Source organism: Zonotrichia leucophrys, chromosome 6, assembly GCF_028769735.1.
Source record: "Zonotrichia leucophrys gambelii isolate GWCS_2022_RI chromosome 6, RI_Zleu_2.0, whole genome shotgun sequence".
Taxonomy (NCBI): Eukaryota; Metazoa; Chordata; class Aves; order Passeriformes; family Passerellidae; genus Zonotrichia; species Zonotrichia leucophrys.
In genome coordinates, this window is record NC_088176.1 from 29324332 (window position 1) to 29342989 (window position 18658).

An 18658-nucleotide genomic window follows, 5' to 3' on the forward strand; every position below is an offset into this window, starting at 1 on the left:
AGCATTCACTTGCCAAAAAATGACATTCCCTCTTCCCCACAAGCCTGGGTTCTCCATTTCTGCCTCCTAATGTGTCTGACCAGAAACACTGTGGCAAATTACAGGGCTGGTCAATAGGAACATAGGATCACATTTCAGGCTCTGAGAGCTTAATACTGGCTGGTGCATTTTTGACCTTAATTTGAACAGGCTTTTACTTCTTCATGCCAGTTTATATGGGAAGGCTGGCTCAGCCCTGGGGACCTGGGCACTGACCTGCTCTCCTGGCCAGACCTAAAAGTAACTCAAACAATCAATGCATCTTTAATTTGAAATGCTTGATGACTAATCTCTTGTTTTCTTTAATTAATGATCTACAGTTAATCATTGTGAATAGTAAATTGTCTATTTCAGCATTGATAGGAAGAGTTCCTATGGGAAAATGTTCCCCTATAGCTTTAATTTAAATATGCATTTTCACATCACACTTACCATATCCTTACCTTTATGCTATCGCATGATTACAGGTCCATTAACTAATCACATTTGACAACTTGTTTATTGAGGGGAGCAACTACTTTACATCTCTTGCCTGGGAAAGAAAATGCTCTAACAAACAATTATTCAGCAGCTGCAATCATGGAGCACTGAATTAATTGCTTTGAAGATCTCAGTCAAGAAGATCTTGATAAAAAATCAAAGAAAATGTTGTTTGACAGAATGCATGAATGAGAGTGCCAGGAGGGGCTGAGGCTTGGTGAGCTGCAGCCCTGCTCCAGGGAGAGCTCCATGAGGACCTTGAAGCACTGCACTCAGAGGAGGAGGAGGCTGTAGAAAAGCTCATTTGCTTGTTTGTTCTTTTATGTTTACTTTATCAAAGCCACAACTTATACATATAATTTGATTATAGGATCAGGATGCTGCTAAAATGGGCCCAAAAACCTGAGCACAATCAGGTCTATAAAGGCTGACATGGATATCTCATATGTGTAACCTCTGTGGATGGCTTCTCCTGCCATACAGATAATTAACCCAGAGGGTACTGTGAAGTTTAATGATTATAAAGCACTTTAGAACCTTCTCCCAATGGGAGCTGCTGTGATTGTACTGGAGTGGGATTAAAAGCAGAACAAGGCATGTGGGGATCTCAGCTCTGGACCTGGCTGGGCAAAATTGTCTTGGTGCACCTTGATACTGGGGAATGCCATTCCCTCCTGACAGATGTCCCAGAGGGCATCAGGACAGCTTGTACCTTGAGTTACTTTGTTGGGACTAGAGCACTGTAGAAAATAGTGGGATAGCTGATAAAGCATGATGAAGGCTCTGAAGGCATGGACTGGAAAGGGGTTTCTGGTCTCTCCAGCTCCTTTGTGACTGCTGCTCCTTTCTCAGCATGAGGAGAACCAGAGTGTCCCACGTGAGACAGTCCCAAACTGCTCCATGGACAAGTCACAGCCTGCAGCACCCTGGCCAAGCCCAAGCCATGCTTCCTGCTCTCAACTGCTGTAGCCTTGTGTGCTTTGCAAGTCAGCTGAGATGAAATATGTTTCTGCCAGATAAGATTAATTCCGACAGTGACACTGGAAAGGGAAGGAGAGCTTAAAGATTCAAAATTCTCTATAGTAAAGGGCTTCAAAAGTGAAGAACAAGGACTAAACAATATTTTCTCAGAATATTATGTCATTATAAAAAGCTGAAAAAGTTGCCCAGGTGGCTTCTCAGAAAACATCCTGATTGGGCTTTTTTGGTCACATGTAATTAGTAACACAGTCAGCTTTTCAAAACTGCTTACATTAAAAGTTGCTGAGAGTTTGCTAGCATCATCTCTCTAGAAATGGGAAGAAATAGAATTCTTTTTCCCAAGTTCATGCCCCAAGTTCAGAGGGTCTGTGAGGATGGTGGTATTGAAGTCATTCATGAACATGGCACTATTTACCAAACCAAACACCCCTAAGGACTAATGCCTCAAAAAGTGTGATGGAAACTTCTGTCACAATGGATCATCTTTAAAAGTGAGGGGCAGAGGAACTGTGGCCCCTCCCTTGACTCTTTAAAATCAGTGAGAGCCCAAATTGAATTTATACACTTGTATATACCCTGATTCTAATAATTGTTTTTGCAGCAGTCCCTTGGCTCTCTTTAATGCTTCAACATGAGACAGATAGAGCCTAACTAAATAATTGGCTCTATCTTTTCCTTTTCCTTTTTCTGTTTTTTTCCTGGGTTTTTTTTGGTTTGTGTTTTTTTTTTTTTTTATTTTGCAGATATGGTTGACAGAATTTGCCCTGCCAAAGGAAATGTAGAAAGAAGCAAGTAAACAAGTTGTTGCTGAAGCTTGTATTAATCATTCTAGTAAGCTGTGGAGTAGCTGAAGACTCATGTGTTCTGGTTTATAATTACAAAAAATGTAAATAGCAGGTTACATATTAATGCTTAGAAATCACTAACTTTACTTGCCAAGGAATTATACGATATTTTAAATGAATGAACAGAAGAGTGTACATCAGGCTCTAGGCTCAAGTGGCCATTGCACGAGCTGGGTTAAACCTGAGGTGTTCCCAAGACAGCAGACCTTTATCCTTCTTTAGGATAATGATCAAGCAAATGTTTAAGAATCTTCCTAATGAGGTCATGAGTAAAATGTGATGTATTATTAGACACACAAATGAACTCTTATTAAAATAATAGAAAAATCCTGATCTATAAAATGCATGGTGTATTAAATCCAGTTTGACCTGAAGCCATGTGTTGAATACCGTTATTAGGATCTGTCCTTAATAAAAAGCTTTCCATTTAGTTAGTAAAATTTGAGACTCTTACTAATTTTGAGCAAAGTTTTTTCCATGCTTGAAGAGCTGGTGTGCCCCACATCAGGTGTCCCATGCTGTGTGATAAAGGAGCATTCTCATCCTCTACATCCAGGCCCTAGGTCTGGATTCACAAGAAAGGCAAAGCTGCCACAGGCTCTCTGTTTTCTTACCAGCCAAATATACAGGCTGAGAATCTGTCAGCTCAGTGCTTTGGCAGCTGCCACTCCAGCTGATCCATCCACGTCATGGGAAGGTCACTTAAATTGCTCTCAGTTTATTTCAAAAGCTCTCAACCCTTTTGTGCAGACATTGGATTGAGGAGTAATGACCACTCAAAACCAAAGAAAGTAAAGCAGCTGCTGCCATCTGAAAAAAAATGCTGTGAGGACAAAGCAGCTCACTCGTGCCAGCCACACAGTTAGAACAATTTTTCCTGCTATTGAGAAATTGGTGAGATGTTAAGCTCACTGGGACAGCACTGAGATCTTCCCTTGCCTAAGTTACATCTTTATTTAGGCACACACCTTTCTGGCCACAGAGTGATAGAAATATTTTGATTTGGTTTTTGCTAATGCACAATGAGTAGCTAAAATGGAGGCAATATTAATGAACATATTCTGTTCTTGTAAATCAAGAGTGCCCCTGAGCGAGTAGTGCGTGTTCAGCTCTGGGAACCCAGCTCAAGAAAGATATCATCAAAATACATGTGGGATTTTGAAATAGACACTAATTAGGAAATGGAAAATATAATCCAAACAAAGATGGAAAAGAGTGGGACCATTTTCCTTTAGGGTGATAAAACTTAATCAATGATATTTGTATTTGGAACCACTTTTATAGTCAGTGATGGAAAAAGGAATGTGATGAACACTTGCTGACCCTTTCCTTCTTAGCAAAAGAATACACAAATTTTAAAGCTTGGAAAGAAAACTCTTGTGGCATATCATCAAGCTGCAAGTGCTACAAGACAGCAGTGATGCCAAAATTTAAGTAAATTAAAGAATACAATTTTTTACTTTTAACTGCCACTCTGAATTCATGTCCAGACAGAGACATAAAGTGAAACTTTGACAGACTAAAAGGCTTCCCACGTCTGCATATTAAACAGCCTGTAATTACTAAGGGCTGGGGAGAGGCTGTGGATGAAATGACTTTCTTCTGCAAGCATTCCTGTATCACTACCAAACACTGGACAAGAGCTGCAAAAAACCCTTCAGGTGAAACAACATATATTATAAATAATGTCTTTTTGTAGCTATTTTGCAAGAAGTTTATAGAAATGTGAAGAAATACTGTAACAGAATAAAAGACACTTCACTAGTTATTATAAATTTTCTCCCTTTGGGATGTACATAAAAACCATTTAGAAAGTTATCTTGATATAAAAATCTTGAAAGATTGTTCTTTCCTCATAAAAAGCCATTTATTTTGATGTCTCACAAACTGGGGTTTTTTGTGAGTATATAATACATATATGGAACAATTACAGTTTAACCATTTGCTAATGGTTATATGAAGAGAGCATCATATCATATTCCCATGATTGCTTAAAGCAAACTGCAGCAGCTTTGGCTGCAGCACAATTTTCATTAAATCACTCAGCTGCACTGTCCTGACTTGTAATTGTCAATCCCACTTGGTTTTTTTCATAGACTCTTATTCCAAAATTAAAGTGTCTAGCAATTCCTTTTGCATTTATTACAGTAATTTTGTAACTGGGTCAAAAGAACACTTTACTTGAGCAGCTGAGTTAGCTCTAAATGAGCAGTGTCACACTGAGCTCTAGCTGGTGAGGTGGGCAAGAGCTCCCCTTCAGCACAAGGGTGCCTGGGAAAGGAAAACAATTAATGGCTGGATTAATTAATTAATCAATGGATGTCAGTGGCTTATTTATGAAGCCACCTTACAAGGCAGAGAGCAAGATGTAAATCTGTGCCATGGCATCTTTTCCTCCCTGACTATGAGAGAAGCAAGATGAAAGCTAAACCAGGGTGTTTTGTTTTGGCACATTTGTGGAGAAGAGGTGCATCTGGTAACATTTCTGACTTCACCTGCTCACTCAGGGTGGTGTCTGTTGGATTCAGTGAATGGCAGGGAGCACTGATTTAACTGATGAAAGCCAGTTTGGCTTCTCCTCCCTTCATGCAGGGCAGAAACCTGAGGCTGACACTGTTTGCTGTTGTCAGTGTGAGCCTGCAGGGGTACATTGATGGCAGGCCCAAGGGAAAAGGAGCCACTCCTGAGCTCTCATTTTCCAGCAGCCATCAGCCGTGGCTTATACACTGGAGTAAAGCTTAATGTAGCTCCAGATTGAAAGAAATTACACCAAAAACCTTTTATTCTAGAAACGTTTTTAATTTCACTTGCATATTTTAACAGAAATACAATATGCTAGCAGCAAAATATGAAGATTTCTGTTCTAACATTTCACAATACATTAGTGTCCAAATTTCCATTTTTCTATTAAGGCAGTTTGCATTAATTAGAAATCAACTCTGAATACTATGACAGTATTTTCAAATACGTACAAGCCACCATAAAATAACTATTAGTATTATTACCATGGGAAAAAACCCCACAGTTCTAGTAAAAATGTAAGCATTTGAAGGTAATGCCTTTAAAACCACAGAAAGTACCATCTACCATTCCAACACCACGTGAACAGCTGAAGACATTAGGTAAATATAAAAAGTTAATAAGTTAAGGCTTTGTTCAGTCAATATTTCAGAAGTTCATGTTCTGTGAAATTTATATTCAAGTTTGAACTAGCAATTAATTTCAAGTTGTACTTCCTAAAAGAATAGTTCAGGCTGACTTCTGTCTCCCCCACTTCAAGACTGCATCAGATCACTCAATTCTGGCTTTAAGCACATTAATTAATGCCAGCAGAGAACAAGCAGGTACAGTTTCCAGAGCAGGCCTGACCCGTTCCTCAGAGAAGTCTCCAGTCCCACGTGTGGTTCAGGTGCCACCAGCGTCCTCCCTGAGCTGCACTGGATCACTGGAGCCATTCACCCTGGCAGAAGTGGTTCTCAATGGACCTCCCAGGCAGGGGACAGCATTCCAGCTGGCCTACACAGATGTGAACCAGGGGAATGGGACACAAGGGCTGGGAGCAGCCACAGGTCCTCCAAGCCTCATCCCAGCAGCAATCTGCCAAAGCACTTCTGGGTTCTGATCCCTGATATTTTGAGCCATGCAATGAAAGGATCCTCATTGAATGCAGCTGCTAAGATGGTGGAGCATTACATTCTCCTGTGTTTCCTGGGAGCCTGCAGGTTTTACTGGTTAAACCAACTTGCTTCACAGAAGATGCAAAGGCACCAATGGCAACACAGAACAGGGCAGGGGAAAGAAGGCAAAGTAACAACAAACACTAAAACCTGAATCAACTCTTCATAGCAGGGATTATGTAGTTCTGAAGCAGATGAACAGAATAATGAATGCCCTTGTTTGCTTAGTGGTGGTCACTGCAGTATCATACTGGCCCACATGAGCCTAATTTAAGGATAGATAGAAAATATCAACACAGCTTCATGGAGAATAGGTCTTGAGCAACAGGTTGCATTTTACTCTTAGATATGTTAAGCATGGCTTGCAGAGACACCTGCACTGAGGTGTTACCCACAAGAACCCTGGGTAACTTTCTGAAAAAGTGATGAACATGTAATTTTCTTTAAAATATCATAATAATAATGTCAAGATACAGTATTAATAGAGATTCAGCAAGAAATTTAGCTGTTTGCCATCTTACTGAAAGTTTTAAAAGCTCTGGGATAAAAGGGACAGAAATTCAATGGCCTGCCTGTTTGCTTTCCCCACCCCCTGCCCATGTCACTGATGTAATAAAAACTTATCACCTCTCTCTACAAACCATACCTTGCATTCAATTTTAAAAATCAATGATCTGGAATAAACTGTAAAAATCACTTGCAATAAATTTGCAAAGGACATGCAGACTGCTGGAGTGGTAAAGAATGAGGACAGGTCACTTACACAGAGCAATCTGGATCACTTCAGGAGCAGTATTTTAATGCTGGTAAAATACTATCTGTATTTCCAAGAATATATAAGGCAAGATAATAAGAGGATGATGTACCACATTCTTGAGAAAGACTCTGAAGAGGAATTGGCCCATAACAGTCAGCATCCAAGGCAATGCTTCCACAAAAAAAAAAAAAAAAGAAAAAAAAGAAAAAAGAAAAGATAATGCAGTTTTTGAGAAGAGAGAGGGAGATATTCATCAGAGCAAGAGCATCACATTCTGGCTCTGTACAGTCCTGATGGATCACTATTGACATGTGGCATCTAATGCAGATGTCACCCTTACAAATACTTCTGTACATGAGAAATCCAGGGAACGTGAAGATTAATTAGGCTTGGAGTCTTGGATAACATCCACTGCCATAGGAAAGTTAAGGAATTCACTCTCATCAGAGAAAAGGTTAAAAGGGACATAATCATGATTTATAACTACACACAGGCAATTAGAAAAGCTGATACTACAGAGATCAATATAAGCAATCAAATGCATAAAAAGACCAAAATAACTTAAGGTGGAGCTAGAAATGCAAATAGAAAATCAAGTGAAGAATGTACCTGGGGTAATTAAGTATTGCAACAGGAGGTATGAGTGAATTCTCATCACTTGAAGCCTTCAAATTAATATTAAATGCCTTGTTAAAATACCTATGTTCAGTTCAAAACAAAGCCACTGAATTTAATAGAGAAACAGCTTGTTGAAATTCAATGGTCTGTTGAATGTAAAAATAAATCCTCATTATGGTGCCTTCTATCCTTATATATTTATGAGATTTTTTAAAAATACAGCTACAAAATTAAAGGGGGTTTCAAGAAAAGGTGGTTTTTTCTTTCTGAGCACAGAAACATTTAAGGCTAGATTTAAAGCTAAATAAACTGCAGCTGCATTTTGGAAAATATTCTTCTCCCCCTCCCAATTTTTCCCATTTCTTGTTCAGAGTTGCACAGTCCACTTAGTTGACTGTCTGATTTACATAATCATGTAGTTTTTCTTCAGTTTTTCTGTTCCTATTTATAAGCCATTCACAAACCATCCACTTAAGTAACAGCATGATTTATTGTAAGAATGATTATGGTTGTTTCAGAGGGAAAATGGAACGTGATTAAATGAAGAATGAACAAGGACATTCTAGAACAAAGGGCTCTAATCCTGCAAAAGGATTTGTAAATGAAACCTGCCTCTCAACCCCATCCCAAATGAACTACTGAGGGAATTCAGCAGATACCTTTACAACTGTGGAGCCAAGAGCTCAGCTGAAGACAAAAAATTAAATAAAATAAAACCACCAACCAACCATGCCCACAGTATCTTATGGAGAAATGGTAAAGCTCCCAGAGCCATCCACATTTTGGGGGAAAAATGATCAATAATGAACTGTATGTATACAGTCACTGATATGACCCTCTCAGCACAGGTCTGAGCACCAAGTCTCCAGAGGGAGAACTGCAAGCAGACCTTTGCCCTTGGATAAGTTGCAGCATCTGAGACAAATGCATCAGCCAAGGAAATGGCTGGGTATTCAGCTGTGGATCCAAGAGAACACAGCTCTTTCTTATGTAGTAGATGCTTTGTAGGTGCCACAGGAGCCCTAACAACCCGTGCTTCTCATAGAAGTGAAACAGGAGTGAACAGGCTGATGAAAGAATCTCAGAGTTCAGTATCTCCACCTGAAGTGCTTATTCTGTGCTACAGCAGAAGGAACAAGTGGTGCAAAGCCCTGTTTGTTACCAGTATCAGTGCCTGTTTACAAAGCAGCTCCCCAGCAGGAACAGCTGAGAGGCTCCACAAAGGAGAGCTGTGGTACAGACCCACGTTTGGCAGGAAAAACAACCCTAAGATGAGCACATACCCCAAGCAACTGCTTTTGAATGCTTGTCTTAGCCCAAAATAAACCAGCAGTGATGGATCATATCCTTGCTCAAAGACAGATAATTCTGGTCCATTCCAATTGCACATGAACCAGCAGGAACTTGGGAAATCCCACACTAAATTGAGGGAACTGCCTCAGAAATGTGTATGGAGTTACAGAGCCATTCAGAACAGCACAAAAGCTTTTCATACTCGATTACCATATAGGCAGTGTTTCCTAAACAGCAAGGGATGGAGACGATGCAGCAAGCATGGCGCCCAAGAAAATCAGCTTTGCAAGATCTGTGCTGAATCTGTGTGAATTCCCACTTGAGTATTCTGAGGAGCTGTGGATGGGCTAAGCTGAGGGACTGGTAGGAGGCACTGGAACATCCCTGCTGTGGGGACAGCTGAGCTTACCCTGAACACTGTGGTTTTTTCAAGAGGAAAGTACTGAACTATTGTTTTCAGAAATAGCACCGTTACTCCAGACAGAGAACCACCCCCCCATTCTAGTGCAATTATTCAGATAGAGCACTAATGACTACAGCTGAGACTGCAGCTAGCAGTAATGCCCTGGCTCACAGGAAACACTTGAGCTAAATGCTAAAATCTACTTTTAATGAAGGGTATTAGGAGAAGGCTGAGAAACTTTAAATTCCAAAGACTTCTCTAAGCTAAATATGATGCCTATGGATGCAACCAGGACCTGGGGTCTAGTATTTCTGTGATGCCTTTATGTCTAGGGGTTGGGACTGGTTTGGTTTCAGACTTGCTCTTGCTCAGCAGAGAAGCAGGATTCCCCAGGCCAGCTAAACCGCTTTGCCCACAAAGGTCAATTTTGCGAGGGGGAGCAATGGGGGTTTGCAGCTGCTGCATCTTCGTAGCTAACACTGACCCAAAGGAGGAGCTGCTGGCAGGTGTGTGGTCAGGCTTCCCCCAGTTCTCCTTGCCCAGCTGCTCTGTGTTCACCTGGGCCTCTGCACTGTAGGGTGATTTATCAGAGGGGGGAGGTGGAGCTCTTCTTTTCTTTCCTCTGCTGTCACTGGGACTGGTAGCATCTCTTTGGGGGTCCGGATGCGTGTTTTTGTGAACAGTCATCTCATGAGCTCCATCAAAGAGTGACGCCCACAGGGCAGATGCAGGCTCTTGCTGCTGGCCAAGAAGGAACTCACCATCGCTCTCTTCAATTTTCCTATGGATGATATCAGCTAAGCCCTCAGGTTTCACTGGAGAATCAATGCCTGTAATTTTAAGGGACAGCAATTAACCCAGATTAAAACACCACCAATGATTTTGCTTCTATCTATTTTCTTATTACTACTCAGAATACAAACCTGTATTAACTGTCTCACTAAGTCTGAACTAGGAGTATTAATGGATGAAATGGAAAATGTTACATATGCTATCCAAGAGAGAACTGAGGTGACAGGAGGGAATTATTTTTGTGACAGCTGGCATTGAGGCAGCAGGGTAGGCACTGATATTTCTTTCCAAATAAAAGAAAAAATAAGGTACTACAGGGAAGCCTGTATGTATTAGTTATTAAATAGATTTTGTTGTATAATGCTTTGAAAATTTTGTTTCACAGGAGGCCCATGAAAGTCTGACTAAACAGTCCTGTGCTGCCAGCCTGTAGAAAATGGGACATCTTTACATATATCCTTTTTCTCTATGTGCCTCAGGACTGCCTTGCTCCATTTCTTATTCTTCTTACTGAGTTCTCCATGTATACTGCAGTAGTACCAGCCTCAAACAGCAGCAGTACCTGATTTTCAATAGAGTCACAGAACAGTGTGGGTTAGAAAAGGCCTGTAAAGGTCACCAGGTCCAACTGTTATCCCTGCCAAGTGCACCACCAACCCATGTCCCTAAGCAGCACATCTGCACATCTGTCTTCCAAATACCTCCAAAATGGTGTCCCCACCACTGCAGCCCGTGCCTCTGCTTGACAACCCTTTCTGGGAAGAAATTCTTCCTAATATCCAATCTAAACCTCCCCTGGGGCAGCTGGAGGTTGTTTCCTCTTGTCCTATCACTCCTGCTCCAATCTCCTTCCAGGTACTTGTACAGAGCCATCAGGTTCCCCTTGAGCCTCCTTTTCCTCAGGCTGAACAGCCCCAGCTCCCTCAGGCCCTCCTCATCTCCTGTGTGCTCCAGACCCTTCCCCAGCTCCATTGCCCCTCTCTGGACACACTCCAGCCCCTCAATGTCTTTCTTGCAGTGAGGGGCCCAGAGCTGAGCACAGGATTTGAGGTGACTCACCAGTGCTGGGTACAGGGTGCTACAAAAACTGTCTATAATCCAGGAAAAAATGGTGTGTTAAGAGTGAAATGGAGTTTGTGTTCTGCTCCTCACTGAGGTCCATGTGTATCAGTGAAATTATGCTACCATGTTACCTTTGGAAAGCTTCTGTGTGGTTCATTTACTGCATTTCTGCTCTGCATTCCCAGCTTAGATAAAACCTGACTGTTCAGTGCTCTGATGCATGGTAACTCAGTGACCCACACGGCATTCTGAGCATCATCACAGCTCCATCCCAAGCAGCAAGCAGTCAGGCATTTCGAGTTGTACAGTGTTTCTCAGTCAATACTGCATGGGATCCAGTAAAACCAAGTGACCTACTTTTCCTAGTCTGTAAATATTATTTCTGTAACAAAACTATTTAAAAAATCCTGCTGCATACCATTTTTCTCTGCAAAAATACAGGTCCCAGATATGCTCTAGCTAGATTTTCCAAGCATATTTTTCAACATCATTGCCAAAGACCAAAAAATTAGGTAAGTTATGCTGGGTGAGCCTTCAAATAGCTGTAAGAACGGCAGATTAATTTCATGCAATTGGTTTGCAAGCTGGACTATTTTACCTTTACATTTCCTGAGCTGTATACCACTCCTAGCATGAGTGTTTATTTCTAGTGACAGCTGTTTTGAGTGTGTTCAGGGTAGACTACAGATTTTTTAGCTCAAGGTATAAAAATGTATTCATTATTTGCACTATTACAAATTCAGATTTAATATCAACTCCTTGGTATGCAGTTATGTTGCTCTTTCATTGTCTGAATTGTCCTTGAAAAACTCAATGTTTCACCACCACCACCAGAAGCCATCTGAATTCAGACAATGTTGTTTCTGTTACTCTGCAACTTGAAAAGGCAAATCCCACTTACTCATATCATGGTAGACGGAGGTCGCTTCCTTTGTCAAGAACAAAGGTGGTTTCCGTGGTGACATAATCTCAATTTTCATAAGTTCCTCACAACAATGCTTCCACTGGCCTGAGAGAGAAAAGAGAACAATGACTGGAACTTAAACACATCAGCCTGGAAAAAAAAATGGAAGTTATTAGGTTGTGTCAGGAAACTATCTCCAAAGTAATACTAAACAGTGAGAATTTACTTTTGTTTAGCAGGAATGCTCAGGATACATTTGTATTTTCATCCCTGTATTCATTCTCTTAGCAAAAGGTCATAAGATCCTAGATGGAATTTAAGCATCCCAGCATTACTGTCAGACTATGCTGCTTAAAGATCATAATTTGCCTTCAAATCCCCAAACAGTATAAATCCAAGGGGAAAAAAAGAAAAAAAAATTAAGGTTTGGGAAGCTTCATCAAGTTATCAGGAACAAGCTCCAATATCCTGCAAGCTGGATGTTATACAGCAATGTTACAATGTCATGGCAAAGGAACATTCTGTTTTTAATAGAGGATAACTTGCCTTTTATCCCTTAGCAGACAAGGAAATCTCTTTTTCTATTAATAGATTTTGACCTTAAGGAAAACAAGACACAGTAAAATTACTTTGTTCATACCAATCATTCCAAGTTTTCTGAGCACATTAATTTTAAGAGAATTTTAGAACCAGGGAAGAAAAAAGGCATTTAAATGCCAAGTGACCCATTTTTTTCTGAATCTAAAGAAAATGTCTCAAAAATCTGTGGGTAGTATTCTATCTATAATGAATAAGAAGTAGATCTTTTACCCTGCTCTACAGATAATTTAAAGAGGATGCCCTAGTTTTTGCTTGGTGTGTTTCTTTAATTGATAGTGCCTTTTCTCATTGTAAATCAAAGTTAAAAATGACTGGAAATACAACTATGACTCTGAGTTTCTACAGCCTCAGTTCAATTATTTGATTGGTGTTGTCTCTGACTAAAGACTGATATTTCATTAATTGACCTGGTTTTGTTTTCTGACCTGATAAAAATGCCTATCAGGAAGCAACTCTACTTTGTCAATGGCAGCACAAAAGCTGACAGTCTCTACTCTCAGTAAATCTGTGAGTCAAGCAGAAAGCAGAGAAAAAAGACACAGGCAAATTAATCTATGTAGTTTTTATAATAAAGATTTGGTGATAAACAAGGAGCACAATACACAATTTCAACAATATTTGACACAATAAATGAGTTGCCTCTGCCATGTAAGATCAGGGCTGTTCCAGAGGTTTGCCAAAGGATCGGGGTAACCCTTTAACATCTGTTGCAAAGGCTGAGGTGCAGCTTTTACCAGAGCCAGGTAAGCAGTGTGTATTTGCCCAGCTGGATGGAGTGTGGCTGGGTGAGCATATTCCCATGTGATGAGAGCTGCCAAAACCTTTGAACTACAACAGAATCAAGCAATCCCTGTTATAACAAATTGCAATTTAATTCATCCATAACATTGCTAAGCAAGGAAACACCAAGTTTACTTGTGACTGCTTCCAAGAGCTGGCTGAATCCACATCCCAGCCAAGGCCCCACACGATTCCAGCATCCTCACCACCTGGCACTGAGGCTTCCACACCAAGGTCTGATGCTGCAGCATCTCACCAAACCAGCACAGCACTGGTTGGGTGCCCAGGCAGAGGTGGACTCCTCCCACTGCAGTGGGAAGGAGGAAGAGATGCTGAGAATTTATCAGTCTTTAAGAACATTATCAAGAACACTGCTGTGAGAACAAGTTTTTTGAGATTGATGGACATACTCTGCCTCTGATTTCCTGCAAGAACATGGACTTTGGTTTAGTCAAATATTTGCCTTCCAACGACTTCGACCACCACCCAGCATTATCCCAGAGAACACATTTCTTCTCGTTGCTGCAAACAAAGGCTAATGAGGCAATTGCAATTCGAATTGCCCAAAGATCCCTTTGATGTTACATAATGCCCCATTCGGAGGGCACAGTGCCAGCACTGCTCACTTACTCAGATCATAAAAGTGCTGCCAGAAAGCCTCCATCCACTGATGAAGTTCATCCCTACTGTCAGCAGCAAAACGTTGCGTCACCCCCTCTCCAGACACGGGGTTGATAACAGAGAAGTTATTGGCTCTTCTGCTGGAGTCCTTATCCACAGCTCGAATCCTGGTTTCCTAGGAACAACAGACTCTGCTGGTGACTTTACTGCTTCACACTGCCATCAGCTTAGGGCCAGTGACAGTGTAAGGAAGGTAGAATTTGCTTTTTTGTCTACTTCAGATTAATACCCAATGGAAAAAAAAGAACCAATGTCAGGAACTGATTATAAAATTGTTTTATCATAAAACTGTTAAAATAGCATAAAACATGAAAAATAAGGGAATAAAGCACAATTACTACAGTTCAGTCTGAATTACAGAATGTACTGTAATTCTGTGTTCCCCTTCTCTCTACCTTCACCAGCTCACCTCACAGTGCTCGCTCTTCTCCACAGCAGTTTAGTGAATAATCTACAATAACAGCAAGCAGCTCCTTTTCTCCAAACGATTCAGATGGACAAGCACATTATTACAGCCACCATTTACACCTGCTACTGCACTTCTGTGGGCCATTGTTTACCCACTGCATTGCAAACTTGTATCCTTTTAATGTTCATCTTAGTGCAGCAGGACATTCAGGGTAATACAATAGTGCGGGAAAATTTAAAAAAACTTACCTAGGCCATCTTTAAAGGGGCACTTGTAGCAGTAACCCATACAGTTTTACTAGAATAAGATTTTGCTCTAATAGAAAAAAAAATATTTCCCGTTTTAAAATAGACATTTTAGTTTTAACTTAATTAGGAAAAGCTACATAGAAATAATTAAATGTGTGTATATATATCCAAGAAGTATGACACAAGTCTAAAAAATCTCTTCAGCTAGAGTTAGAAAAGCTCTCATATTACACAGCAGCACCGTTAAGATTTTTCCTTCTGTTCAGGGACATGGTTCAATTGCTCTAGACTAGATCCAGTGGTATTTTCAGAGTATTTACTTTCTTTGTTATGGCATTACTACAATTTAAAAAAAAACAAACAAACCGCTTATCCCTAACTCAGTGATTTTTGTGCGTGTGAAAAATGCTAAAAGCTTTAAGTTTAGCCAAAACACAACTAAAAGAATTCCAGAAGGCAACTGGTCAACATTGCTGCTCCTCACAACATGATGAGCAAATTAAAACAACTAACATCACTTTATTTGGAGAAGTAAAGGAGAAGCCCTGGGAATGTCTTTGCACGTGCAGCTTGAGCTGACTGGAGAAGCAGCAGCCCACTACAGCACTGCTCCTCCGAGGGTTTCTGGCACAGCCAGGAGAGCAGAGTGGGCAGCAGGCAGCCCTGTGCCCAGCAGGAGCCTGCACTGCCCCCCCGGGCACTCCTGGCATGGGCAGTGCCAGGATTTGAAGGAGGCCAACAGTCACAGCCAGGGCTGTGTTCAAACATCTCCTGTCTGGATGCACAGGGAACCTGCCCGCAAAGGTGGCTCCTCAAAATCAGGGAGGACAGAACAACCAGTTCCCTTCTACACAACTCAAGCAAATGTCAAACATCTGCTAAAGACATTAACCATGCACCTACAGAAATTAAGTTTACGCACGGGATCCCATGGGGATAAGCCTAGTTCCGATACTCAGAAAAACAAAAGTTACTCTACAGACCATTCCCCAGATTTTAAATGCATTACTGAAGTAACCATTTGAAATACCAACAACTGCTTGTAGCATATCTGATGGATATGTTCATTTAAATTCTTCTGTCTAAAAATAGGAGATGAAGTAATTCATCCATCAGTGCTCTATATCCCATTAACTCAGGTAACCATAGATACCAGCAAAAAATGAAATCAAATAGATTAACATTTGACAGGTAAGAACTTCAAGCACACCATACACACAAGTTTATTTAATGATGTTTGCTGCAGGTTTTATCCCACAACTGTGGTATTATTCAAAGGAGATGAATCCTCAAGCAACAATCTCTGTCTGATGCTTGAATATTTCAGCAGTCGTACGAGACGCCATTGCAGCAATGGGCTGATGAATTTGTCAGCCTTGGGTGAATTACACGACATGCCCAGTTCCACTTCATAAAAGCAAAACCCAAACCAACAAAAAGCTATTAAAAACAAAACAAGCAGAAAAACCACCCCAAAAAAAACACAACAAAAAGTGTTTTAATTTACCATGTTGTAATAATATCTTTCCCAGTCTTATAAAAAAACTGAACCAACTCTGCTGTAGCAATTGTAAAGAGCAGAACAATCAGTGGATGGCAACAGGAAAACAATTGAATCTTGAACTCAAGTGACTCTTCTGGGGAGGCTGAAGCCAGATTTATATTCTTTATGCAAAAGATTGTTTCTTTGAAGATGGGGAAAGACTAAAAGGGAAAAATACATGGTATTTGTAAATACCAACCTTACTCTATATTTCCCCCCACAAATAAAATCTTTTTGCCTGATAATACCTCTCTGGAAAGCTTGTATTTTAAGTCAACAAGACGACACAGAGAGAACTTTTTTCCTGCTGAAGTACATTTTCCTGATAAGCCATTCCTGACACACTAAAAAGCACTGGTTATAAAGATCATTTTAAGACATCAAAACAAATTACAGTTCTTAAAAACACTGAATAGCCTAGAGACCAAGGTCTGTGTATCTATTTTAAGGTTAAACAAATCAAATCACATCTAGAAAACTCTCTTCATGTTTTTAGTACAAAAAAAATAAACTGAAATTCAGTACAACACTGGAAGCAAGTATAACCTGTACATGCATTGGTTTCCATTGTAATATTAATAATTTCCATGAATTTTTTTAATCAAGGAGGGAAAAATGGTTACATTTCAAATTATGGCTTTCAAACACATTTATGCAGAAGACCAAATTCAGTCTATCAGTTAATATTTTGTCCCTTCCTTGTTTTGTGAGCTTGTACTAATGTGACATCGTGCTGGCCACTGGCTGGTCAGTGTGACACGGATGAGCAATGTCAGGATGTCTGTGCCTTTGTTCTAGGGAGCAATGCAGCAGCTGAAAGCATGGAAAAGGAGACAGCAATACATGACCAGCAAACATTTTGTGAAGCAACAGTGAGCCAATAAAGCAGCTTTCAAACTGCTCAATTTGAGCACGTGTGGGACAGGGATCTGGGTGCTCCACCTGCTTCCCCTGCCTGCATCCACAGCCTCTTTCAAGCAGCTGCAAGAGTAAACTGAGCAATGGGCCATGAGATACCAGACACTGGGAGGTACTTAACTAGTTTGTGCTTTTCCAGTGGATTTTCACAGCTATGAAGGCTTTTCCTAAGGCAGTCAGTGGGACAAAGTCCTTACCACAGAGAATACAGATATTTTCAGGGCTTATCTCATTTCCCTGTGCTGGAGTTCCCCAACACACACAGTGAATATTGCTCATGCTGCTGGCTCCCTAAAAGTTCACATGGTCCAGAACTGACATCCATATTCCTCTGCTCCAGCCCAAGGGTGAACTCCCTGCTTCCCTAGAAATATGGATGGTTCCCTTGAAGTTACACTGCTGCAACCATCACCACATTTCCCACCAAAGCCCTGTACCTGACCTGGCCAGCACAGCTGCACCACCCAGGACTGTCATTCAGGGTAACTGATTTAGTGCCTCTGCTGGTGCTGCCCTGGCCAGCAGTGTCCCCATGAGCCCTCACTCCTCACCTGCTGCCCTCAGCCAGCAGCAGGGCACGGACAGAGCCCCAGGACTGCAGGGGCAAAACGTGCCAGGGAGGAAATCGTGGGACTGCAGCAATTTGAAGCAAGATCCCAGAATCCCCCAAGCTTCAGGCACCCATGGCACAAACAAAGTTTTATCATCTATGAACCAAACACAGCAGATTATGTATTCCAAACACTGAGCAAGTAACATGAACTGCTGGAACATGCACCAATTTAATAAGCTTTCACGTGTAGGCAAGGCCTTTATTTTTCATTTCAAATTAAAGAAAACTTGAAAAAAAATCAGGAACTGGCCTATAAAGGATATTTCTTCAAATTGGATTCCAGTAAATTTTCTTTGCTACAGAAAATATCATTTCTCTTTTCCTACTTAGTTGTGCAATATAATATGTTATAATCACATTTAGCTGGAACAATAACAGTAGCACTTGCATAATAGGAACTGCAGAACCATTCTTGCTCAACAGCAGTAGCAGTGAAGTCATCTAAAGCTGAAGTAATGACTCTGCTGGTCTTAATGGCTTCTTCAAGTCTCAATTCAAAGGGAATTGGAAATACAGCTATTGGTGTGAACATTTTCCAGAGAATTTCTCATAAATCCAGATGATTTCATTACTTCTCAGAAAGTATCTTTAAATTACATGTAAAGGATCAACTTCACATTACAAATGAAAATGCCACATATGCAACCCAAAGAGATTTTAGTTAGAATGTCTAGAGTTGATGTTCAGTCTCAACTTTCACTTTGAAATTGCTGTGTGAAATTTCTTTAACAACATGTAGCAGACAAGCCCATACGATTAGTCTGCTTCCATTTAATCCCTAAGAGAAATTTCATAACAAAGGAATCAGAAAACATCTGCAGGCATTAAGTTATTTTCAACAGAAACTGTTTAAGTAGTAAAGGATCCAAATATGTTTTCAATAGCATTTTTTTTTTTTAATTTCCATTGAAGAAGGATTCACAGTCATTCTCCAGCAGCCTGGTATTTTTGTAAAATGATGTAAGACACAGAAATCATGTACCTTTTACAAGTTAGCTTTAAGGACACCCTGCAA

General features: G+C 40.6%; 1 protein-coding gene across 8 annotated transcripts in view; it reads right to left on the reverse strand.

The window, feature by feature from the left end:
- Window positions 1-6975: 6975 nt before the first annotated feature.
- The window catches only part of RTKN2 (rhotekin 2), a 48780-nt gene continuing 37097 nt past the window's right edge, over window positions 6976-18658 (reverse strand). For all 8 annotated transcript variants that reach the window (XM_064717392.1, XM_064717388.1, XM_064717394.1 and 5 more), the window contains 3 exons: window positions 13862-14027; window positions 11849-11956; window positions 6976-9923 (listed from right to left, as the gene is read on the reverse strand). In XM_064717392.1, the coding sequence (XP_064573462.1) occupies window positions 9370-9923; window positions 11849-11956; window positions 13862-14027 (828 nt within the window). In that variant the 3' untranslated portion in view covers window positions 6976-9369. The remainder of the gene's footprint in view (window positions 9924-11848; window positions 11957-13861; window positions 14028-18658) is intronic.